We start from the raw sequence: 24,555 nt of genomic DNA, 5'->3' as shown, positions 1-24,555 counted from the left end.
TTCCCAGACTGAGCCCCCTCCTTCCTCCCCCCCCCCTCCCCATCCCCCCGGCCTTACCTCCTTCCCCTCCCCACAGCATCTGTTTATCTGTATATATGTTTGTACGTATTTATTACTCTGTTTTACTTGTACATATTTATTTTATTTTGTTATGTTTTGTTTTGTCGTCCGTCTCCCCCTCCTAGACTGTGAGCCCGCTGTCGGGTAGGGACCGTCTCTATATGTTGCTGACTTGTACTTCCCCAGCGCTTAGTCCAGTGCTCTGCACACAGTAAGCGCTCAATAAATACAATTGATTGATTGATCTCTCCCTACCAAGTTTGTCCCGCGCGCAGTTGGCATGGATGGTTCCGATGGGCTCAGACGTCACCGTACTTACGCCCAGTAGAGGAAATAGTGCAGTGAGATTGACTTTTTAGACTGTGAGCCCACTGTTGGGTAGGGACTGTCTCTATATGTTGCCAACTTGTACTTCCCAAGCGCTTAGTACAGTGCTCGGCACACAGTAAGCGCTCAATAAATACGATTGATTGATTGATTGATCAGTGGCCCTCTGGAAGTGTAGTGAGATCGACTTCCTTGTACTTTCTTGATCGACGGGTCGCCTGAGCCCAACTGTTGTCTTGAGAATGGCCCTTTTTTCCTTTCTTTGCCTGTTCCTCTTCCTGCTCCCGTGATGTCAAGAAAAAATAATGGGCCGCCTTTCGTTTGTGAGCACGACAGTTAAGCCCTTACTATGTGTCAAGCGCTGTTCTAAGCGTGGAGGTAGATACGAGGCAATCAGGTTGTCCCATGTGGGGCTCACGGTCTTCATCCCCATTTTACAGATGAGGTAACTGAGGCACAGAGAAGCTAAGTGACTTGCCCAAAGTCACACAGCAGATAGGTGTTGGAGCCAGGATTATGAAGCCCCCTCCTTCCTCTCCCCCTCCTCCCCATCCCCTCCCTTACCTCCTTCCCCTCCCCACAGCACCTGTATATATGTATATATGTACGTATTTATTACTGTATTGTATTTGTACGTATTCTATTTATTTCATTTTGTTAATCTGTTTTGTTTTGTTCTCTGTCTCCCCCTTCTAGACTGTGAGCCTGCTGTTGGGTAGGGACTGTCTCTAGATGTTGCCAACTTGTACTTCCCAAGCGCTTAGTACAGTGCCCTGCACACAGTAAGCGCCCAATAAATACGACTGAATGAATGAATGTATATATGTTTGTACGTATTTATTACTCTATTTTATTTGTACATATTCTATTTTATTTTATTTTGTTAATATATTTTGTTTTGTTCTCTGTCTCCCCCTTCTAGACTGTGAGCCCGCTGTTGGGTAGGGACCGTCTCTAGATGTTGCCAACTTGGACTTCCCAAGCGCTGTATATATGTATATATGTTTGTACGTATTTATGACTCTATTTTATTTGTACATATTCTATTTTATTTTATTTTGTTAATATGTTTTGTTTTGTTCTCTGTCTCCCCCTTCTAGACTGTGAGCCCCTTGTTGGGTAGGGACCGTCTCTATATGTTGCCAACTTGTACTTCCCAAGAGCTTAGTACCGTGCTCTGCACACAGTAAGCGCTCAATAAATACGATTGATTGAATGAATATGTTTGTACGTATTTATTACTCTATTCTATTTGTACATATTTTATTTTATTTTGTTAATATGTTTGGTTTTGTTCTCTGTCTCCCCCTTCTAGACTGTGAGCCCGCTGTTGGGTAGGGACCGTCTCTAGATGTTGCCAACTTGGACTTCCCAAGCGCTGTATATATGTATATATGTTTGTACGTATTTATGACTGTATTTTATTTGTACATATTCTATTTATTTTATTTTGTTAATATGTTTTGTTTTGTTGTCTGTCTCCCCCTTCTAGACTGTGAGCCCACTGTTGGGTAGGGACCGTCTCTATATGTTGCCAACTTGTACTTCCCAAGCACTTAGTACAGTGCTCTGCACACAGTAAGCGCTCAATAAATACGAATGAATGAATGAATGTATATATGTTTGTACGTATTTATTACTCTATTTTATTTGTACATATTCTATTTTATTTTGTTAATATGTTTTGTTTTGTTCTCTGTCTCCCCCTTCTAGACTGTGAGCCCACTGTTGGGTAGGGACCGTCGCTATATGTTGCCAACTTGCACTTCCCAAGCGCTGTATATATGTATATATGTTTGTATGTATTTATTACTCTATTTTATTTGTACATATTCTGTTTATTTTGTTAGTATGTTTTGTTTTGTTCTCTGTCTCCCCCTTCTAGACTGTGAGCCCACTGTTGGGTAGGGAACCGTCTCTAAATGTTGCCAACTTGGACTTCCCAAGTGCTTAGTACAGTGCTCTGCACACAGTAAGCGCTCAATAAATATGATTGAATGGATGAATGAATGTATATATGTTTGTACGTATTTATTACTCTATTTTATTTGTACATATTCTATTTTATTTTATTTTGTTAATATGTTTTGTTTTGTTCTCTGTCTCCCCCTTCTAGACAGTGAGCCCACTGTTGGGTAGGGACCGTCTCTATATGTTGCCAACTTGGACTTCCCAAGAGCTGTATATATGTTTATACGTATTTTATTTGTACATATTCTATTTTATTTTGTTAGTATATTTGGTTTTGTTCTCTGTCTCCCCCATCTAGACTGTGAGCCCACTGTTGGGTAGGGACTGTCTCTAGATGTTGCCAACTTGGACTTCTCAAGTGCTGTATATATATATATATATATATATGTATATATATATATATATATATGTTTGCATGTATTTATTATTCTATTTTATTTGTACATATTCTATTTATTTCATTTTGTTAATGTTTTGTTTTGTTCGCTGTCTCCCCCTTCTAGACTGTGAGCCCGCTGTTGGGTAGGTACCGTCTCCATATGTTGCCAACTTGGACTTCCCAAGCGCTTAGTACAGTGCTCTGCATACAGTAAGCGCTCAATAAATACGATTGATTGAATGAATGAATGTATATGTTTGTATGTATTTATTACTCTTTTATTTGTACATATTCTATTTTATTTTGTTAATGTTTGGTTTTGTTCTCTGTCTCCCTGTTCTAGACTGTGAGCCCACTGTTGGGTAGGGACCGTCTCTAGATGTTGCCAACCTGGACTTCCCAAGCGCTTAGTCCAGTGCTCTGCACACAGTAAGCGCTCAATAAATACGATTGAATGAATGAATGGCGGGCTCATCCGTGGTCCCGGAAGCCCTCTGAAAGTTTAGGAACAGAGCACAGAATCAATCAATCAATCAATCATATTTATTGAGCGCTTACTGTGTGCAGAGCACTGTACTGAGCAGTTGGGAAGTACAAGTTGGCAACATATAGAGACAGTCCCTACCCAACAGTGGGCTCACAGTCTAAAAGGGGGAGACAGAGAACAAAACCAAACATACTAACAAAATAAAATAAATAGAATAGATATGTACAAGTAAAATAAATAGTAATAAATATGTACAAACATATATACAGGTGCTGTGGGGAAGGGAAGCTGGTCTTCTTTTCGTGCTCCTTCCCAGAAGCTACAGCCTCCCTCTTTAGCCGCCTCTTACGAGTTGGGGCTATGCGGCGCTCAGTGCTTGGCACAAAGTAAGGGTTTAACAAATAGATAATTATTATTATCTGCATTCCTCCTTTTTTTTTTTTTTTAATTTCTTGCAGGAAGCAGATAAATGTTTGGCCGACGGAGCGGATGAGCACCTGCAGTTGATCAGTCTCTGTGCTACAGTGATGCAGCAGTTAACCCAGAACGTCTAACGGGAAAAGCCTGGAGATTGCTTCACCAAAAGCCGTTGCCGTGTTTGTGTAGCTGTTTTGCCAATTAAAGCAAAATATCACCAGCCTGTGAGTGATCTTTATTTGGGGAATGAAATGAAAGCCATAATTCCAGTCTCTCCAAGAAGTGGGGAAAGCAGAATCCACGCTACTTTCCACTTCAATCAGTCAATCGTATTTATTGAGCGCTCACTGTGTGCAGAGCACTGTACTAAGCGCTTGGGAAGTCCAAGTTGGCAACATATAGAGACGGTCCCTACCCAACAGCGGGCTCACAGTCTAAAAGACACTTCACCCTAATCAATCAATCAATCAATCAATCGTATTTATTGAGCGCTTACTATGTGCAGAGCACTGTACTAAGCGCTTGGGAAGTACAAATTGGCAACACATAGAGACAGTCCCTACCCAACAGTGGGCTCACAGTCTAAAAGGGGGAGACAGAGAACAGAACCAAACATACCAACAAAATAAAATAAATAGGATAGAAATGTACAAGTAAAATAAATAAATAAATAAATAAATAGAGTAATAAATATGTACAACCATATATACATATATACAGGTGCTGTGGGGAAGGGAAGGAGGTAAGATGGGGGGATGGAGAGGGGGACGAGTGGGAGAGGAGGGAAGGGGCTCAGTCTGGGAAGGCCTCCTGGAGGAGGTGAGCTCTCAGCAGGGCCTTGAAGGGAGGAAGAGAGCATTTGACTCAATGGCATTTGAGTGTGTTTGCAGGGAACACAGCCTCCTTAAGACAGGCGTTTACTAAATGAGCCTGAGAGAGCTTAATAAAGCAGCGTGGCTCAGTGGAAAGAGGCCGGGCTTTGGAGTCAGAGGTCATGGGTTCAAATCCCCTCTCCGCCAACTGTCAGCTGGGTGATTTCGGGCAAGTCACTTCACTTCTCTGGGCCTCAGTTCCCTCATCTGGAAAGTGGGGATTAAAACTGTGAGCCCCCCCCGTGGGACAACCTGATCACCTTGTAACCTCCCCAGCGCTTAGAACAGTGCTTTGCACATAGTGAGCACTTAACAAATGCCATCATTATTATTATTATTAAAATGGGGATTAAAACTGTGAGCCTCCTGTGGGGCAACCTGATCACCTTGTAACCTCCCCAGCGCTTAGCACAGTGCTTGGCACATAGTAAGCACTTAACAAATGCCATCATTATTATTATTAAAGTGGGGATTAAAACTGTGAGCCTCCCGTGGGACAACCTGATCACCTTGTAACCTCCCCAGCGCTTAGAACAGTGCTTTGCACATAGTGAGCGCTTAACAAATACCATCATTACTATTATTAAAATGGGGATTAAAACTGACCCTGCTGTGGAACAACCGGATCACCTTGTAACCTCCCCAGCACTTAGAACAGTGCTTTGCACATAGTAAGTGTTTAACAAATACCATCATTATTATTATTAAAATGGGGATTAAAACTGTGAGCCCCTTGTGGGACAACCTGATCACCTTTTAACCTCCCCAGTGCTTAGAACAGTGCTTTGCACATAGTAGGCGCTTAAATACCATCATTATTATTATTATTAAAATGGGGATTAAAACTGTGAGCCCCCCATGGGTCAACCTGATCACCTTGTAACCTCCCCAGCGCTTAGAACAGTGCTTTGCACATAGTAAGTGCTTAACAAATGCCATATTATTATTATTAAAATGGGGATTAAAACTGTGAGCCCCCCATGGGACAACCTGATCACCTTGTAACCTCCCCAGTGCTTCGAACAGTGCTTGCACATAGTAAGTGCTTAACAAATGCCATATTATTATTATTAAAATGGGGATTAAAACTGAGCCCCCCGTGGGACAACCTGATCACCTTGTAACCTCCCCAGCGCTTAGAACAGTGCTTTGCACATAGTAAGCGCTTAACAAATGCCATCATTATTATTATTATTAAAATGGGGATTAAAACTGTGAGCCTCCTGTGGGGCAACCTGATCACCTTGTAACCTCCCCAGCGCTTAGAACAGAGCTTTTAGACTGTGAGCCCACTGTTGGGTAGGGACTGTCTATATGTTTCCAACTTGTACTTCCCAAGCGCTTAGTACAGTGCTCTGCACACAGTAAGCGCTCAATAAATACGATTGATTGATTGATTGATTGGCACATAGTAAGCACCTAACAAATACCATCATTATTATTATTATTATTATTAAAATGGGGATTAAAACTGTGAGCCTCCTGTGGGGCAACCTGATCATCTTGTAACCTCCCCAGCACTTAGAACAGTGCTTGGCACATAGTAAGCACTTAATACCATCATTATTATTATTAAAATGGGGATTAAAACTGAGCCCCCCGTGGGACAACCCGATCACCTTGTAACCTCCCCAGCACTTAGAACAGTGCTTGGCACATAGTAAGCGCTTAACAAATACCATCTTACTATTATTAAAATGGGGATTAAAACTGTGAGCCACTTGTGGGACAACCTGATCACCTTGTAACCTCCCCAGCGCTTCGAACAGTGCTTTGCACATAGTAAGCGCTTAACAAATACCATCATTATTATTATTAAAATGGGGATTAAAACTGTGAGCCTCCTGTGGGGCAACCTGATCACCTTGTAACCTCCCCAGCGCTTAGAACAGTGCTTTGTACATAGTAAGCGCTTAACAAATACCATCATTATTATTATTAAAATGGGGATTAAAACCGTGACCCTCCGTGGGACAACCTGATCACCTTGTAACCTCCCCAGCGCTTAGAACAGTGCTGCCAGCCCCACAGCACTTGTGTATATCTGCCATTTTATTTATTTGTATTAATAATAATAACAATAATGGCATTTATTAAGCGCTTACTATGTGCAAAGCACTGTTATAAGCGCTGGGGAGGTTGCAAAGTGATGAAGTTGTCCCACGGGGGGCTCACAGTCTTAATCCCCCATTTTACAGATGAGGTAACTGAGGCCCAGAGAAGTGAAGTGACTCACCCAAAGTCACGCAGCTGACAATCGGCGGAGCTGGAATTTGAACCCAAGACTTCTGACTCCAAAGCCCGGGCTCTTTCCACTGAGCCACGCTCCTTCTCCTAATGTCATGGGTTCAAATCCCAGCTCTGCCAATTGTCAGCTGTGTGACTTTGGGTGAGTCACTTCACTTCTCTGGGCCTCAGTTCCCTCATCTGTAAAACGGGGGGTGAAGACTGTGAGCCCCACGTGGGACAACCTGATCACCTTGTATCCTCCCCAGCGCTTAGAACAGTGCTTTGCACATAGTAAGTGTTTAACAAATGCCATCATTATTATTATTATTATGTCTCAAAGTGTAGACTGAGCTCGTTGTGGGTAGGGAATGTCAGTTTACTGTTGTATCGGACTTTCCTATGCACTTAGCATCCCAACTCTGCCACTTGTCAATCAATCAATCAATTGTATTTATTGAGCGCTTACTGTGTGCAGAGCACTGTACTAAGCGCTTGGGAAGTACAAGTTGGCAACATATGGAGACAGTCCCTACCCAACAGTGGGCTCACAGCTGTGTGACTTTGGGCAAATCCCTTAGCTTCTCTGTGTGTGCCTCAGTTCCCTCATCTGTAAAATGGGGATTAAGACCGTGAGCCCTATGTGGGACAACCTGATCACCTTGTATCCCCCCCCCCCCGCAGTGCTTAGAACAGTGTTTCACACATAGTAACAAATGCCATCATTATTATTAATAATAATAAATACAAATGAATAAAACACCTTCCCTGCCCACAACAGGCTTAGCCTAGAGGAGGGGACAGACATTAATACATTGATGACAGACATTCATTCATTCAATGGTATTTTTGAGCACTGTATGCAGAGTATATATGTTGCCAACTTGTACTTCCCAAGTGCTCAGTCCAGTGCTCTGCACACAGTAAGCGCTCAATAAATACAATTGAATGAATGAATGAATTGTGCTAATCAATTAGGAAAGTACAAAACAGCAATAAAGCAGCGTGGCTCAGTGGAAAGAGCCCGGGCTTTGGAGTCAGAGGTCATGGGTTCAAATCCCAGCTCCACCACTTGTCAGCTGTGTGACTTTGGGCAAGGCACTTCATTCGCTCATTCAATCGTATTTACTGAGCGCTTACTGTGTGCAGAGCACTGTACTAAGCGCTTGGGAAGTACAAGTTGGCAACATCTAGAGACGGTCCCTACCCAACAGTGGGCTCACAGTCTAGAAGGGGGAGACAGACAACAAAACAAATTAACAAAATAAAATAAATAGAATAAATATGCACAAGTAAAATAGAGTAATAAATATGTCCAAACATATATACATATATACAGGTGCTGTGGGGAAGGGAAGGAGGTAAGGGGGAGGATGGGGATGGGGTGGAGGGGGAGAGGAAAGAGGGGGCTTCATAATCCGGGCTCCAACACCTGTCAGCTGTGTGACTTTGGGCAAGTCACTTCACTTCTCTGTGCCTCAGTGACCTCATCTGTAAAATGGGGATGAAGACTGTGATCCCCCCCGTGGGACAACCTGTTCACCTTGTAACCTCCCCAGCGCTTAGAACAGTGCTTTGCATATAGTAAGCGCTTTATAAATGTCATCATTATTATTATTATTATTATTATAAAGGGACTATCCTTGCCCACAGCAAGCTTACAGTGTGGGGTGGTGGGGGACACGACGACGACACGGCAGCTATGTACTTACGTGCTGCGGGGCTGTGAGGACTGTGAGCCCGTTGTTGGGTAGGGACCGTCTCAATATGTTGCCGCCTTGGACTTCCCAAGCGCTTAGTACAGTGCTCTGCACACAGGAAGCGCTCAATGAATATGATGGAATGAATGAATGAGGATGAATTCAGGGAGCAAGTCAGGCCAATGCAGAAGGGAGATGAGGAAAAGTGGGGCTTAGGAAGGAAGAAGGTGATTTCCGTTTGAGAAACAATAGGAATTCAGTTTCTTTGGGTTTTCTTTATAAGTGTTTAAAGATGTGAATAAAACCAACCAATAACCCATTTCATTAAAATACAAACCTTACGTGAGCCCACTGTTGGGTAGGGACCGTCTCTATGTGTTGCCAACTTGGACTTCCCAAGCGCTTAGTACAGTGCTCTGCACACAGTAAGCGCTCAATAAATACGACTGAATGAATGAATGCATGTTTGTACATATTTATTACTCTATTTTATTTGTACATATTCTATTTTGTTAATGTTTTGTTTTGTTCTCTGTCTTCCCCTTCTAGACTGTGAGCTCGCTGTTGGGTAGGGACCGTCGCTATATGTTGCCAACTTGCACTTCCCAAGTGCTTAGTACAGTGCTCTGCACACAGTAAGCGCTCAATAAATACGATTGAATGAATCAAGGCATTATGAAGGTATTCATCAAAACAATACTGAAATTCCTTTCTCATTCACCAGATATAACGCTCATTTGAAACAAGAAGGGGCAAGTCTGCACCCCCAATCAATCAACCGTATTTATTGAGCGCTTACTGTGTGCAGAGCACTGTACTAAGCGCTTGGGAAGTACAAGTTGGCAACATATAGGCCCATGGGCCCCAGGCCCATAAAACTGCTGCACTTAGCCAGTTTCCCTTGAGACAACTTGGGAGTCAGAGGTTGTGGGTTCTAATCATTCATTCATTCATTCAAGCATATTTATTGAGCGCTTACTGTGTGCAGAGCACTGTACTAAGCGCTTGGGAAGTGCAAGTTGGCAACATATAGCAACGGTCCCTACCCAACAACGGGGTCACAGTCGAGAAGGGGGAGACGGACAACAAAACAAAACATATTAACAAAATAAAATAGAATATGTACAAATAAAATAGAATAATAAATACATACATATATACATTCATTCATTCAATCGTATTTATTGAGTGCTTACTGTGTGCAGAGCATTGGACTAAGCACTTGGAAAGTCCAAATTGGCAACATATAGAGACGGTCCCTACCCAACAGCGGGCTCACAGTCTAGAAGGGGGAGACAGAGAACAAAACAAAACATATTAACAAAATAAAATGGAATATGTACAAATAAAATAGAGTAATAAATACGTACAAACATATACACATTCATTCATTCATTCAATCATATTTATTGATTACTTACTGTGTGCAGAGCACTGTACTAAGCACTTGGGAAGTCCAAGTTGGCAACACATAGAGACGGTCCCTACCCAACAGTTGGCTCACAGTCTAGAAGGGGGTGACAGACAACAAAACAAAACATATTAACAAAACAGAATATGTACAAATAAAATAGAGTAATAAATACGTACATATGTACATTCATTCATTCATTCAATCAATCAATCGTATTGAGTGCTTACTGTGTGCAGAGCGCTGGACTAAGCGCTTGGGAAGTACAAGTCGGCAACATATAGAGACGGTCCCAAACCAAAAGCGGGCTCACAGTCTAGAAGGGGGAGACAGACAACAAAACAAAACATAGTAACAAAATAAAATAAATAGAATACGTACAAATAAAAGAGAGTAATAAATGCGTACAAACACATACACATATATACAGGTGCTGTGGGGAGGGGAAGGAGGTAAGGGATTGGAGGGGAGAGGAAGGAGGGGGCTTCATAATCCCGGCTCCAACACCTGTCTGCTATGTGACTTTGGGCAAGTCACTTAGCTTCTCTGTGCCTCAGTTCCCTCATCTGTAAAATGGGGATGAAGACTGTGAGCCCCACATGGGACAACCTGATTGCCTTGTATCTACCTCAGCGCTTAGAACAGTGCTTGACACACAGTAAGCGCTTAACAGTTGTGCTCACAAACGAAAGGCTGCCCATTATTTTTTCTTGACGTCACGGGAGCAGGAAGAGGAACAGGGAACAGGCAAAGAAAGAAAAACAAAAGCCATTCTCAATCAGTCATATTTATTGAGCGCTTACTGTGTGCAGAGCACTGTACTAAGCGCTTTGGAAGTACAAGTTGGCAACATCTAGAGACGGTCCCTACTCAACAGTGGGCTCACAGTCTAGAAGCTTCTGGAGAAGCAGCGTGGCTCAGTGGAAAGAGCCCGGGCTTTGGAGTCGGAGGTCATGGGTTCAAATCCCGGTTCCGCCCCTTGTCAGCTGTGTGACTTTGGGCAAGTCACTTCACTTCTCTGGGCCTCAGTTACCTCATCTGCAAAATGGGGATTAAGACTGTGAGCCCCTTGGGACAACCTGATCACTTTGTAACCTCCCCGGCGCTTAGAACAGTGTTTTGCACATAGTAAGCGCTTAATAAATGCCATTATTATTATTATTATTATAAGGGGGAGACAGACAACGAAACAAAATATACTAACAAAATAAAATAAATAGACCCCTTCAGTGGGTCCAGGGCCCAGACCTCCCCAAGAGTGAAGCAGCGTGGCTCCGTGACAAGAGCCCGGGCTTCCGAATCAGAGGTCGTGGGTTCTAATCCCTTCTCTGCCACTTGTCAGCTGTGTGACCTTGGACAAGTCACTTCACTTCTCTGTGCCTCAGCTACCTCACCCGTAAAACGGGAATGAAGACTGGGAGCCCCACGTGGGACAACCTGATGACCTTGTATCTACCCCAGTACTTAGAACAGTGTTTGGCACATAGTAAGCACTAAATACCAACATTATTATTATTCAATAAGGTTTTCAAGGCAGGGGGAGAAGGGTGTAACTCCCAGATATGAAAGAGCATTCCAGGCGAGGCAGGACAGTCGGCAGTTAAGATACTTAAATTCATTCATTCAATCGTATTTACCAAGCACTTACTGTGTGCAGAGCACTGTACTAAGCGCTTGGGAAGTACAAGTTGGCAACATAGACGGTCCCTATGCAACAGCAGGCTCACATACTAGAAGGGGGAGACAGACAACAAAATATATTAAAATAAACAGGATATGTACAATAAATGGTGACTGGCTCTCAACACCATAAAGAATTGGTCTTAATAATTATGGTATTTCTGTTAAGCGCTTCCATGCCAAGCACTGGGGTAGATGGCAGGTAACCACATCCCACATGGGGCTGCCTTAATCCCCATTTTACAGATGAGGTAATGGAGGCGGAGGTTAATTGGCTTGCCCAAGGTCACACACACACAGCACAGGTGGCAGAGCCAGTACCCATGTCCTCCCGGCAAAGTCTTTGGTATTTTAGCTCAAAGCTAAAGCTCACTATCCTATTCCTTGTGCATCAGCCTAAACGATGCTACCCTTTTGGACTGAGCCCACTGTTGGGTAGGAACTGCCTTTTTGTTGCCAACTTGTACTTCCCAAGCGCTTAGTACAGTGCTCTGCACACAGTAAGTGCTCAATACAATTGATTGATTGATTACCCTTTCTGCCATCTTGCCTTGTGCAGTTTCCAACCCAGTGATGCCATGGATGCATCTCTCCCACAATGCCCCACCTCCATAATAATAATGGCGTTTATTAAGCACTTACTATGTGCAAAGCACTGGGATAGCTACAAGGTGATCAGATTGTCCCTCAGGGGGCTGTCTTAATCCCCATTCTACAGATGAGGTAACTGAGGCCCAGAGAAGTGAAGTGACCTGCCCAAAGTCCCACAGCAGACAATTGGCAGAGGCAGGATTTGAACCCATGACCTGACTCCAAAACCCGGGCTCTTTCCACTGAGCCACGCTGCTTCTCTCGCTCCATCTCCAACCTTTCCGGGAGTGGATCCAGTTCTCAAACTTAAAAGTCCGATTTTAAACTGTGTCATTTCTTGGGATTAGGCTAAAAAAAAAGCACTTTTTCTCCATGTGAGATGTTTTAAACACAATGAATGTTTTAAGGAAAACAAAACGCACAAAAACCCCCACCAAAGCTTAAGATGCAACTTAGAATCTTGTTACTTATCTTTGCAACATTAGAGCTGTTATACTGTAATAGAAGTGTTCATAATATATTCTACTGTATGCTGTTTTTGCATGCCAAAATGTGGATTCAGGGAAATTTAGTTTTAAGCCTTAAACCTCCCAACTCTGCCCAATTTATTTCAAACACTTTCCCTTCAGGGAGCTTCCTGGATTTAGTTTCTCCCCACCCTTTCCCTGGGTCACTAGGACCTCAGGGCTACTTACTGCACAGATGCTTTCCTATCCTTCCCCGCAACCACTAGCTCATTGTGAGCAGGGAATGTCCATTTGTTGTTGCATTGTACTGTCACAGGTGCTCAGTACAGTGCTCTGCACACAGTAAGCGCTCAATAAGCTCACCCCCACCGATGAGTGACTGCATCCTTGGGGAAAAAGGTGTGCGCTGCTCTTGTACCAAGTGGGACAAATGACTGACCATTTCCAATTGCATTTATAAGTAAGTCATTTATTGAACATTCAAACCTCATTAAGACATGTGCAATATGGCAATTTGACTGGGTTTAACCCTCTATCTAGGCTGATTTGCTTGCTGGGGGTTGAGCAACAGGGTCCAGTTCACACCTAGCAATAATTACTTTATTCGATTGAATAAATACAATACCGAACAAAACGCACTGAAGATGCTTATTCTAAAAAAGAGATTTCCTAACCGGGCTAATGACAACACAGTAAGGGCAGATAGGCTAGTTTAACATAATTGGCTGATTTTATACAGCACTTATATCTTTTAGTCCACAAGTAAATTATTAAGTGATAGAGAACATCTAAGACCACCAACTCCAATGAACTAGGGAACGGGTTTCTAACAAAGAAAGATTTTACAGACCCCATCTTCTCTACCCACCCCAACAGTCTAACTCTAACGAGGAAAAGGCCAGCAGCTTTCCCCACAAGAGCTCACGGCCAGAGTCGCTCCGCTATCCACAAAAATCTGAAATTCTGATCCGTTGAGCATCGAGACGAGGTTCAGTGTATTTCCCCAAAGAAGCACAATGCACGTTGTGAAATCGCCTCATTCAGCAACAGCGAGCACTGCATTCGAAACCACCTCATCCCGGGGACTAAATAAGATCAGCCACATTCATTGGCATCTCCTCCACGGTAGTATTGTAGAAAGTCTCAATGTCACGGAGAATCCGCTTGTCTTCTTCGGTGACAAAGTTGATCGCCACGCCTTTCCTGCCGAAGCGACCGCCTCTGCCAATTCTGCGAAGGAGAAAACACCGACCGCTATTATGGCGTGCCGCTCGGGTTTTAGGATGACGAAGATCCCCTTTGGCTGATTTTTTTTGCCAGTTATGGTGCTTGCATTTGGAGCGCTAGCTAATTAAAGTTGCCTAGACCAGGAAGAAGTTTCATCAGCAGCCAAGTGCCCAACGGAGTTGTAAAAGGCCTTGTTGTGTCTGGCAGCAGAGTGTGAGATCTTATGGTCTGGAGCGTTATATGCCTTAAAAAGCAGTACTGTCTGGTGGGGAGGGGGGGGGAAAAATCAAGCAATAAGCCTCTGAAATTCCCTCACCCCCGAATGGGCAGAGAGCGATGTCATCCTGGGACAGATGTAAATGCCAGGGATAATAAAACGAAAAGAACGGAACAGTTACGCACTCCATTTCGCCGCGCTTCAGGAACCATCAACTGTAAACACAAATGACTGCCAAGTTAACTTTATCTACGACTTACAATTGATGTTTTGCCGTCGGGGGGGGGGCTGGGGGCGGGGAGGGGGGAGAATCATCGCCTATCATTTGGAAGGGAAACCCAAGCCTCATCAAACTGTTCTTTTTCGGTCACACGACGGCAACCGTGTGCGTTTTCGTTTCCCACAAAAGCTCTGACTTCCTTTCACAACAAGCGAGACAAGAAGCACCTAGGTACAAAAGCTAATAATGTACAGAGAGGCCTGGCTAGGGCGATCAAGGACATCAAAGAATCATGACAAAAGAAAAACAAATATAAATACCGACTCGCTCTTTACTCAAACAGTGTGCTGTTTCGCTTATGAATCCACGTCCTAAATTACGCCAGCGCCGTTTCTGAGCACCATCTCACGTCATCAACTGCTGTTAGCGACTCCTGTATTTTTTAAAAAGTCTTTTTTACATCAAGTAACAAAAGCACAGTTGAATTTATTCGGGGACAAAGCCGCTACAACTAGGCCAGGGAACCAGCTAAGTGCTACAAGAACACCAGAGTCCCACTAGAGAATCACCAAGGAGGCATGAGACAAGCAACACGAGAGCAAGACTCTTTAAAAAAGGAGTCCAGGAAATCAGACCGAACAACAAATCTCGCCCGGTGGCAAATTTGTGGCTGGTCTTCATTTTTCCTTCAGTTAAGCATCTGAAGAAGCTCCAAGCAACATCGGCACGTTGCTAGGGCTGTGACTGACACAACCGCACATGGCTCACTATAAAATGACCTTATTGGGCCGTAATTCCCCAGTGACAACTGACAACCCCATAAGAAACTGGCACAATCCAACTCTATTTGGGACGCTACACAAAGACTTTCACATTTAAGACTGGCTGGGTTGACCAAAGCATCCCATGGAAGACCGAGGCCAGTAACTGACTGCACTGGAAACAAAAGCAACATTAGTCGACCGGGTCAAACTGGGAGGGTGCGGACTCACCTGTGAATGTAGTTTTCACGATTGGTAGGCAAGTCATAGTTTATAACCAGAGAAACTTGTTGCACGTCAATCCCACGAGCCTAGAAACCGAACAAGGAGAGTTCCCAATTACGCCGAGCAATTACGGGCACCCGGTTCTGTCGGCCACGTTAGAGTAATGAACTACAACTGTATGTATAGTCCACTGTGGAGTGTGGTCTTTTCTTTTCCAAATAGCCTGACCCCGGTGAAGGCTGTTCATGGCCTTTACCAGAACGTCAGCTTTTGGAAATCTCCCGTGAGGGACCGACGAAAACAACTTACCAACAAGTCGGTAGTGATGAGAACTCGGCTTGAGCCCGACCTGAACTCCCTCATGATAACATCCCGCTCCTTCTGGTCCATGTCCCCATGCTGCAAAGCAAGTCACAGGGCGGCCAAGGATTACAAACTTGGCCCATCATCTTATACTCAGTCATCCAAAAGACAAGAGCCGGCATGTTTGAAACCAAGCGTCCCTGGCTGCCGGAGTAAATCAAAGCAGACAGAGATAGAAAGAGACAAGCTTTGCTTTTCGCAGGGGGAACGACAACACGGCACTACGCAGCCACGTTGTAACTAGTTCCTGCGTCAGATCTGGGCAATGGCCATTTCGGGGGGCGCGTCCGACCGCACGTTCTTCGGGGTGAATACCGCTTTCCTTCTTACCAGAGCGGAAACGGTGAAATCCCTGGCGTGCATTTTTTCGGTGAGCCAATCCACCTTTCTTCTCGTATTCAGGAAAATGACGGCTTGAGTAATGGTGAGGGTCTCATACAAGTCACAGAGAGTATCCAGCTTCCATTCCTTAGGGAGAAAAAAAACCACCACACATTGTCAAGGCATTACCTGTTAAAATGGACACGCAGATTGTGAGGATCAATACTGTTCCTTCTCAGCACTGCCGCGACAACGCAACAAGGACGTGTCACCGCAATCTATTCAAATCTCATCCTGGGTATTATCGCACCTAATCGTCAGACACAGGACACTGGACATTAAGAAAGAGGTCCACCCAAGTCTCTTTAGATGAGGTGCATTTTACTCTTCTTCCTGTGTGTACTCTGCTAGCATTATCACAAAAACCAAGACAATTCCTAGTTTCTGTGATTTTAGCACAGCGCTTATGACAAGAAGCACTACTCGGACTTTCGAAACGCCCAGGGAGAACACATTACCTCTCTTTCAACGTTAATGTAGAATTGCTTGATTCCCTCCAGAGTCAATTCTTCCTTCTTCACTAAAATACGAATAGGATCCCTCATGAACTTTTTGGTCACCTCCAGAACATCTGTTGGCATTGTAGCGGAAAGCAACACAACCTTCAAAAAAAAAAAAAAGGGGGGGGTGGCAAGAGATGCATTTTAGAAGTCATGAACCATTCTGATCTTCCTGGTGGTACTTCAGCAACAAAGATCGGGCCATGTTTGAAACCAAGCGTCCCTGTCTTACCACAATCATCTAGGTAGACAGGGATAGTATGAAACAATTTTTACTTTGAGCAGGGGGAACGACAATACAGCACTTTGCAGCTACATTGTAACTAGAACCTGCAACGTTGAACTGCATTCCCCCCCCCACGTCTTTCCATGGTCCGTTACCTGAATATTTGTACTCAGCTTCTGGAAAATCTCATAGATCTGATCCTTAAACCCCCGGCTCAGCATCTCATCGGCTTCATCCAGAACGAACATCTTGATCCATTTGGGAGCTGTTCAAGAGAGCTCACGTTACTGGTTTTGCTTCGGCACTCAGAACATTTCCTCTTCAAGAAAGGAGGGCGATCAGAGATACATGTTTATCATCAGTCCCACATCAGTCCCGAAAGATGGTAAAACATGAAATCATCATTTCCCTTCGAATACCTTTACGAGGTAAATGAATCAACGCTCAACTCTATTGCAAGTTTAACCCCCTGCCCCCACCACCCAAAGAGGTTACCGACTTACAGAGATAGCGCCTGTTGAGCATGTCGAACACGCGCCCTGGCGTCCCGACGACAATATGAGGCGCTTCAGCCTGGAGTTTTTGCATCTCGTTTCGAACATTGGTCCCCCCAATGCAGGCATGGCAGGTTGCTCCCATATAGTCTCCAAGGGCCAGGATGACCTTTTGGATCTAAAGATGAGACTTCGATCAGTATTCCTTCGGGAAGAGACAACCGCTACCAGCAAACGCTTCACGCCCCAGCTTACTTTACCTCGGCAACCTGACATTTTCTCAATTTTTGATGCAGCGCCAAATGGGAGACACAAATGACTCAGCCTGGCAAAGCAGCTCATGAACGCACATCATGCAATATAGCCGTTTTTCAAGGCCCCCAAATCCTTTGTTCTAGAAACATCAAATCCACTCAAAACACTCTACGTATGTGTTGATCGATTTGTACTATCAAGAGACATCAAGATGGCTTCGCAATGTTCCAGGAAGGAATTCTGAATCAGTTAAGTCTGGCTAAACTGGCAGGAAAAAATAAATACCGTGGGCCCCTTGAATGTTAATTCTAAGGCTATTAACGATTGTGAGGTTATCTAAGGTGCACTACTGTAGGGTTGACCTTGGTGGAAGCAAATTCTCACACGTGCATTTAGGTAGACAATCAAAACTGTGGTCTCCTGGCTGATGATGAGACCACTATCTGAAGCCAAGAAATGGTGAGCTAGCCTGGATCTCGTTGAAGCCTGCAGCTATTACGGAGGAAAGCTTTACTTGGATGCCAACACAGCGGAAAAGCCTGGAGGGCAATTAACATGCAACAACGGTCACAGATAATGCATCACAAAACTACAAAGACAGCGAACTGGTCACATGTGCACTGCAGTTTTCATGTTGCACAACTGCACGGGTCTGATGATCTCCCAAGATCGGAGCTCTTCAGAGATCACTCGTGTGTAACGGATTCCTTTAAGTCTCACAACAAGTTCTCCCACCTGCTGGGACGTGGCCCTGCACAATGTAACTTCCACCTGGTACCCAGGCCCAGCTCAACTCCAAATAAAGCACCAATAAGCTCCCTACGTGGACACAGAAAACCAGAGGAACTCCAAATACAACTTGCTTTCCCATTAAAAGGATGGTTCTTTAATGGGTCAGGTTCAGCACGGGGCGTCCTTCAGTTGTGAAACGTGAAACCTACGCAACACGCAAGCAGTTTTTCTTTTTAATCTACACTATCAATACCTGTTGAGCCAGTTCTCTGGTGGGGGCCAATACTAGTGCTTGGGTCTCCTTGAGATCAATCTCCAACTGTTGCAGGATGGAAATAGCAAATGTGGCTGTCTTGCCAGTACCTGACTGAGCTTGAGCAATCACATCATACCCTAAAAAAAGTAGGAAACATATTTACTGTTCCCACACTCGTCATTCGTCAGTTTACACCACGTATGCCTTCTGGTCGACGACTTACGCCCGAGGAAATAAGTGATCAGCAGAAGGCTTTTTATCTCCATTTCAGGTCAGCCCCGAAAGATGGTATGCCATCACGTCACTTTAAGGAACGCCGCTGGGCCCCGGAGAGGTCACTGTCTCGGGCGGGGAGGGTCGGAATGGGGACCGGGCGCCCTGGACGGCCTTACCTTTGATGCAGGGGATGATGGCTCTCTGCTGAATAGCGGAAGGTTTCTCAAAACCGTAAGCATAGATACCCCGAAGCAGAGACTCTTTCAGGTTCATATCATCAAAGTTATCCACAATCTCATTCCAGTTGCTCTGCAGGGCGAGAAAGGGCAATCAGCGGGCTGATCGGGGGCCCCTCAACCGGCTGGTCCGGCCCTCTACTCGGTCCTTACCTCGATGACGCCTTCGGGGTCCATTCCCTCCGGGCCGCCATGGTCTCTGCTGGAAGGACAAAGCGCGTTATGGAGGATCATCCTGTGCCCGGATCGCCTCGCAACCACTTCGGCCCGGGACCGGCTCGGCCCCTTATCTGCTGTGTGACCTTGGCCGAGTCACCTCGCCTCTCGGGGTCCTCTTCCGTCAAAGGGGGGATCGAGCCCGAGCCCCACGTGGGGTCGGACACCAGCGTTTACGACAGTGCCTGGCACAGAGCGAAGCAGCGTGGCTCAGTGGCACGTAACCGGGCTTGGGAGGCAGAGGTCGTGGGTTCTAATCCCAGCTCCGCCACTTAATAAAAATAATGATGGTACTTGTTAAGCGCTTACTATGTCCAAAGCACTGTTCTAAACGCTGGGGAGGAAACAAGGTATTCAGGTTGTCCCACTTGGGACTTCATCCCCGTTTTCCAGATGAGGGAACTGAGGCCCAGAAGTGAAGTGACTTGCCCAAAGCCAAACAGCTGACAGCCGGCGGAGCCAGGATTTGAGCCCATGACCTGACTCCCAAGCCCGGGCTCTTTCCACTGAGCCACGCTGCCCACTTGTCCAGCTGGGTGACTTCGGGCAAGTCACTTTGCATTTTGGGGCCTCAATGATCTCATCTGTCAAATGGGGATCAATCAATCAATCAATCGTATTTATTGAGCACCTACTATGTGCAGAGCACTGTACTAAGCGCATATAGAGACAGTCCCTACCCAACAGTGGGCTCACAGTCTAAAAGACGACCTGATAACAATGGCATTTAGTAAGTGCTTACTATGTGCAAAGCACTATTCTAAGCACTGGGGAGGTTACAAGGGATCAGGTTGTCCCACGTGGGGCTGTCTTAATCCCCATTTTCCAGATGAGGTAACTGAGGCCCGGAGAAGTGAAGCGAATTGCCCAAGGTCACAAAGCTGACAAAGAGTCGGGATTTGAACCCACGACCTCTGAATCCAAAGCACCTACTCTTTCCTCTGGGCCACGCTGCTTCTCTTATCTCTCCCCGCGCTTACAACAGTCCTTGGCACCTCGTAAGCGCTTCGCAAATACCATCATCATCGTCTGTCTCCCCCCTTCTAGACTGTGAGCCCGCTGTTGGGTAGGGACCGTCTCTAGATGTTGCCCACTTGTCCATCCCAAGCGCTTAGCCCAGTGCTCTGCACACAGTAAGCGCTCAATACGACTGAATGAATGAATAGGGACCGTCTCTCTCTTGCCGACTTGTACATCCCAAGCTCTTAGTCCAGTGGTCTGCACACACAGTAAGCGCTCACTAAATACGAGTGAATGAATGAAAGGAGGCGCTCGCTAAATATGGAATGAATGCACAGGGACCATCTCTGCTGCCGACTTGTCCATCCCAAGCGCTCAGTCCAGTGCTCTGCACAATCAGCGCTCAGTAAACACGATTGAATGAATGAAAGGAGGCGCTCACCAAATACCATGGAGTGAATGAATGAATAGGGACCGTATCTCTGTTGCCGACTTGTACATCCCAAACGCTTAGTCCAGTCCTCTGCACACAGTAAGAGCTCAATACATACGATTGAATGAGTGAAAGGAGGCGCCCACTAAATACGATGGAGTGAATGAATGAATAGGGACCGTCTCTGTTGCCGACTTGTCCATCCCAAGCACTCAGTCCAGTGCTCTGCACATAGTAAGCGCTGTCTAGTGCTCTGCATACAGTAAGCGCTCAGTACATACGATTGAATGAGTGAAAGGAGGCGCTCACTAAATACGACTGAATGAATAGGGACCGTCAGTATGGCCGACTTGTTCATCCCAAGCGCTCAGTTCAGTGCTCTGCACATAGTTAGCGCTCAATAAATACGATTGAATGAATAGGGACCGTCTGTGTTGCCGACATGTCCATCCCAAGCACTCAGTCCAGTCCTCTGCACACAGTAAGCGCTCAATACATACGACTGAATGAATGAAAGGAGGCGCTCACTAAATACGATTGAATGAATGAATGAATAGGGACCGTCTTTCTGTTGCCCACTTGTCCATCCCAAGCACTTAGTCCAGTCCTCTGCAGAGTAAGAGCTCAATACATACTTATTTATTTTATTTGTACATATCTATTCTATTCATTTTATTTTGTTAGTATGTTTGGTTTTGTTCTGTCTCCCCCTTTTAGACTGTGAGCCCGTTGTTGGGTAGGGACTGTCTCTATATGTTGCCAATTTGTACTTCCCAAGCGCTTAGTACAGTGCTCTGCACATAGTAAGCGCTCAATAAATACGATTGATGATGATGACTATTACTATAGGGACCGTCAGTGTGGCCGACTTGTCCACCCCAAGCGCTCAGCCCAGTCCTCTGCCCACCGTCAGCGCTCAATACACACTAAATACGATGGAATGACTTCTAGACTGTGAGCCCACCGTTGGGTAGGGACTGTCTCTATATGTTGCCAATTTGCACTTCCCAAGCGCTTAGTACCGTGCTCTGCACATAGTAAGCGCTCAATAAATACGATTGATGATGATGAGTGACTGAACAAAGCAAAGGAGGCGCTCGCTAAATACGACGGAATGAAAGCCCACTGTTGGGTAGGGACCGTCTATGATGCCAACTTGTACTTCCCAAGCGCTTAGTACAGTGCTCTGCACACAGTAAGCGCTCAATAAATACGATTGATTGATTGATCGGCGCCCATTGGCACGTACCCTACGGTAGGTGGCGCCCCTCCTGTTGCCATCGACTTGGCGAGTGCGGGTCACCTCCAGGTGCGCGCGACGTCCGTTGGGGGGCGCTCGCCGCCAACCGTCACGGGCGCGCGCGCCCTCTAAATCTCGCGAGACCGCCCCTCGCCCTTCCGCGCATGCGCACGGTGGCCTCAGGCAACCCCCCCCCAAGGTTGGCCGTGCCGCAAAGCCGCGCGCCATTCATTCATTCATTCAATCGTACTTATTGAGCGCCTACTGTGTCCAGAGCACTGCCAAGCCGCACATATTTATCACTCTATTTATCTACTTATTTTACTCGTACATATATAATCTATTTATTGTATTTTGTTAATATGTTTGGTTCTGTTCTCTGTCTCCCCCTTTTAGACTGTGAGCCCACTGTTGGGTAGGGACCGTATATGTTGCCCACTTGGACTTCCCAAGCGCTTAGTACAGTGCTCTGCACACAATAAGCGCTCAATAAATACGATTGATTGATTGCCAACATGGCTTACACGGGGGGGGGATTGAAGGCACCACGAGTGAGGGCTTTTCGCACACAATTCATAAAGCTAAAATCAATCAATACGACTGATGATGATGAAATCAATCAATCGTACCTATTGAGCGCTTGCTGTGTGCAGAGCACTGTACTAAGCGCTTGGGAAGTACAAGTTGGCAACATAGAGAGAGGCAGTCCCTACCCAACAGTGGGCTCACAGTCTAAAACAGGCCACCAGCGGGGCTGCGCCACGGAAAACTGCCCCCCCTCCGCCCGTCCCAAGCGCTTAGTACAGTGCCCTGCATCATCATCATCAATCGTATTTATTGAGCGCTTACTATGTGCAGAGCACTGTACTAATTGGGGAAGTACAAATTGGCAACCTATAGAGACAGTCCCTCCCCAACAGTGGGCTCGCAGTCTAGAAGGGGGAGACAGAGAACAAAACCAAACATACTAACAAACTAAAATAAATAGAATAGATATGTATTAAGTAAATAAATAGAGTAATGGCGCTCAATCCCTAGGACTGATTGACCCGCCCTCCTACCTGCCGTAGTCCGCGGAGCCGCCTGACATGGTCGCTCGCCGCCCGCCCGAAAAGGCAGCGCGGGGTCGGCCGGCGCCTTTTATAGACGCGCGGCCGGAACTCCTTCGCCGCCGCGGAGGGATCCGCGCCTCGGTGCTTCGCCCGAGGCCTGAAAAGGCCGTGGGGGGAGGGGTGGGGGTGGGAGGAGATCCCCCCACACACATAGGGACGGGGGGCGTCTACTCCAGCACCGTTGGGGGGCGGGGGATCCCCGGGGCGTCTCCCCCACAGGGGGCGGGACGGGAGGACTCTTTTGTCTCCGGCGGAGGGATATTGCAGCAGTGCGCGTGACGCGTCCCCCTCTCGCTCCCGCCTTTTTTTACCTCAGCGCCCCCCCCCCCCGTCGCCCTCAGCTGCCTCCCCTCACGACGCCCCTTTTAAAACCATAATAAATAATAATTCTATGTTGCCAACTTGTCCTTCCCAAGCGCTCAGTGCAGTGTTCTGCACACAGTAAGCGCTCAATAAAGACGATTGATTGATTGATTGACTGATTGATGCCATTTATTAAGCGCTTACTATGGGCCAAGCACTGGTCTAAGCGCTGGGGAGGTTACAAGGTCATCAAGGTTGTCCCCCGGGGGGCTCACAGTCTTATAATATTAATTATAAGAACTATGACATATTATTATATTATATGTATAATATTTATATTATTATAAGAATTATAAGACTCTATTTATAATATTAATGATGGCATTTATTAAGCGCTTACTATGGGCCAAGCACTGGTCTAAGCGCTGGGGAGGTTACAAGGTCATCAAGTTTGCCCCCCGGGGGGCTCACGGTCTTATAATATTAATTATAAGAATTATAAGACATATTATTATATGTATAATATATATTATTATATTATTATAATAAGAATTATGACTCCATTTATAATATTAATGATGGCATTTATTAAGCGCTTACTATGGGCCAAGCACTGTTCTGAGCGCTGGGGAGGTTACAAGGTGATCAAGGTTGGCCCCCGGGGGGCTCACAGTCTTATAATATTAATATTATACTATAATATACTATATATACTATATATATAGTGTATATATACTATATATACTATAATATACTATATATTATACTATATATTATACTATAATATACTATACATATTATACTATATATTATACTATAATATTATAGTATAATATTACTTAAATTAATAATTTTAATAATCTTGATGATATTATTATATTAAATTATAATATTGATTATGAGACATAAGAATTATAAGACTTATATTATTATTATTATAGTATATATGATGTATATTATAATATCATTATTATACGAATTATTATATTACATTATATTATATTATATTATATATTATTATAAGAATTATCATAAGAATTATAAGACTCTATAATATTAATGATGGCATTTATTAAGCACTTACTGTGTGCCAAGCACTGTTCTAAGCACGGGGGGGGGGGGGGGCAGGGGTGCGAGGTGATCAAGGTTGGCCCACGGGGGGCTCACAGTCTTCATCCCCATTTTGCAAATGAGGGAACTGAGGCCCAGAGAAGTGAAGTGACTTGCCCAAGGTCACACAGCTGACAAGTGGACCTGGGATTCGAACCCATGACCTCTGACTCCCAAGCCGGTGCTCTTTCCAATCAATCAATCAATCAATCGTATTCATTGAGCGCTTACTGTGTGCAGAGCACTGTACTAAGCGCTTGGGAAGTACAAGTTGGCAACATAGA

The 24,555-nt window shown here is 45.1% G+C and overlaps 2 protein-coding genes and 5 non-coding genes across 11 annotated transcripts in view; 1 reads left to right on the top strand and 6 right to left on the bottom strand.

Moving 5' to 3' along the window:
* Window positions 1-3,861, top strand: part of RFC4 (replication factor C subunit 4) — a 44,560-nt gene extending 40,699 nt beyond the window's left edge. For both annotated transcript variants that reach the window (XM_038747524.1, XM_038747516.1), the window contains one exon: window positions 3,683-3,861. In XM_038747524.1, coding sequence (XP_038603452.1) covers window positions 3,683-3,778 — 96 coding nt within the window. In that variant the 3' untranslated portion in view covers window positions 3,779-3,861. The remainder of the gene's footprint in view (window positions 1-3,682) is intronic.
* A 9,175-nt stretch (window positions 3,862-13,036) lies between these two features.
* EIF4A2 (eukaryotic translation initiation factor 4A2) lies at window positions 13,037-22,860 on the bottom strand. 4 transcript variants are annotated; one of them, XR_005448354.1, is made up of 12 exons: window positions 21,756-21,829; window positions 19,051-19,099; window positions 18,838-18,970; window positions 18,443-18,582; window positions 17,212-17,380; window positions 16,864-16,973; window positions 16,441-16,584; window positions 15,932-16,069; window positions 15,548-15,637; window positions 15,245-15,324; window positions 14,573-14,685; window positions 13,746-13,818 (listed from the first exon to the last, which is right to left on the bottom strand). XR_005448354.1 is itself a non-coding variant. In XM_038740861.1 (11 exons), exons 1-11 carry the CDS (start codon window positions 22,834-22,836, stop codon window positions 13,674-13,676), a joined length of 1,227 nt encoding a protein of 408 aa, XP_038596789.1. In that variant the 5' UTR covers window positions 22,837-22,860; the 3' UTR covers window positions 13,037-13,673. The 4 variants fall into 4 exon arrangements, 3 of the variants coding, with proteins under 3 accessions (XP_038596789.1, XP_038596797.1, XP_038596779.1); XM_038740861.1 differs by lacking the exons at window positions 14,573-14,685; window positions 21,756-21,829 and adding an exon at window positions 22,808-22,860 and having other exon boundaries at window positions 13,037-13,818; XM_038740869.1 differs by lacking the exons at window positions 14,573-14,685; window positions 21,756-21,829 and adding an exon at window positions 22,808-22,842 and having other exon boundaries at window positions 13,037-13,818; window positions 19,051-19,096.
* On the bottom strand, window positions 15,722-15,854 carry LOC119934598. Its single transcript, XR_005452980.1, has one exon. It is a non-coding gene; the product is annotated as a small nucleolar RNA SNORA63 (small nucleolar RNA).
* On the bottom strand, window positions 16,222-16,401 carry LOC119936158. The gene has a single exon (XR_005453650.1). It is a non-coding gene; the product is annotated as a small nucleolar RNA SNORA81 (small nucleolar RNA).
* Window positions 16,686-16,818, bottom strand: LOC119934662. Its single transcript, XR_005452994.1, has one exon. It is a non-coding gene; the product is annotated as a small nucleolar RNA SNORA63 (small nucleolar RNA).
* Window positions 17,041-17,112, bottom strand: LOC119936171. Its single transcript, XR_005453655.1, has one exon. It is a non-coding gene; the product is annotated as a small nucleolar RNA SNORD2 (small nucleolar RNA).
* On the bottom strand, window positions 18,681-18,752 carry LOC119936167. Its single transcript, XR_005453654.1, has one exon. It is a non-coding gene; the product is annotated as a small nucleolar RNA SNORD2 (small nucleolar RNA).
* Window positions 22,861-24,555: the final 1,695 nt, after the last annotated feature.

Source organism: Tachyglossus aculeatus, chromosome 1 (genome assembly GCF_015852505.1).
Source record: "Tachyglossus aculeatus isolate mTacAcu1 chromosome 1, mTacAcu1.pri, whole genome shotgun sequence".
Lineage (NCBI taxonomy): Eukaryota > Metazoa > Chordata > Mammalia > Monotremata > Tachyglossidae > Tachyglossus > Tachyglossus aculeatus.
The sequence above is the reverse complement of the archived record's forward strand: the minus strand, read 5'-3'. Positions and strand labels throughout refer to the sequence as shown.

Coding starts and splice junctions, on each gene's coding strand:
- EIF4A2 (XM_038740851.1), bottom strand. CDS start 21,787: ATGGCAACAGGAGGGGCGCCACCTACCGTAGG. Junction 16,585..16,863: donor AGCTGAGTACAAATATTCAG/GTAACGGACCAT, acceptor TTTTTTTTGAAG/GTTGTGTTGCTTTCCGCTAC. Junction 15,638..15,931: donor ATTTCACCGTTTCCGCTCTG/GTAAGAAGGAAA, acceptor CTTGCTTTGCAG/CATGGGGACATGGACCAGAA.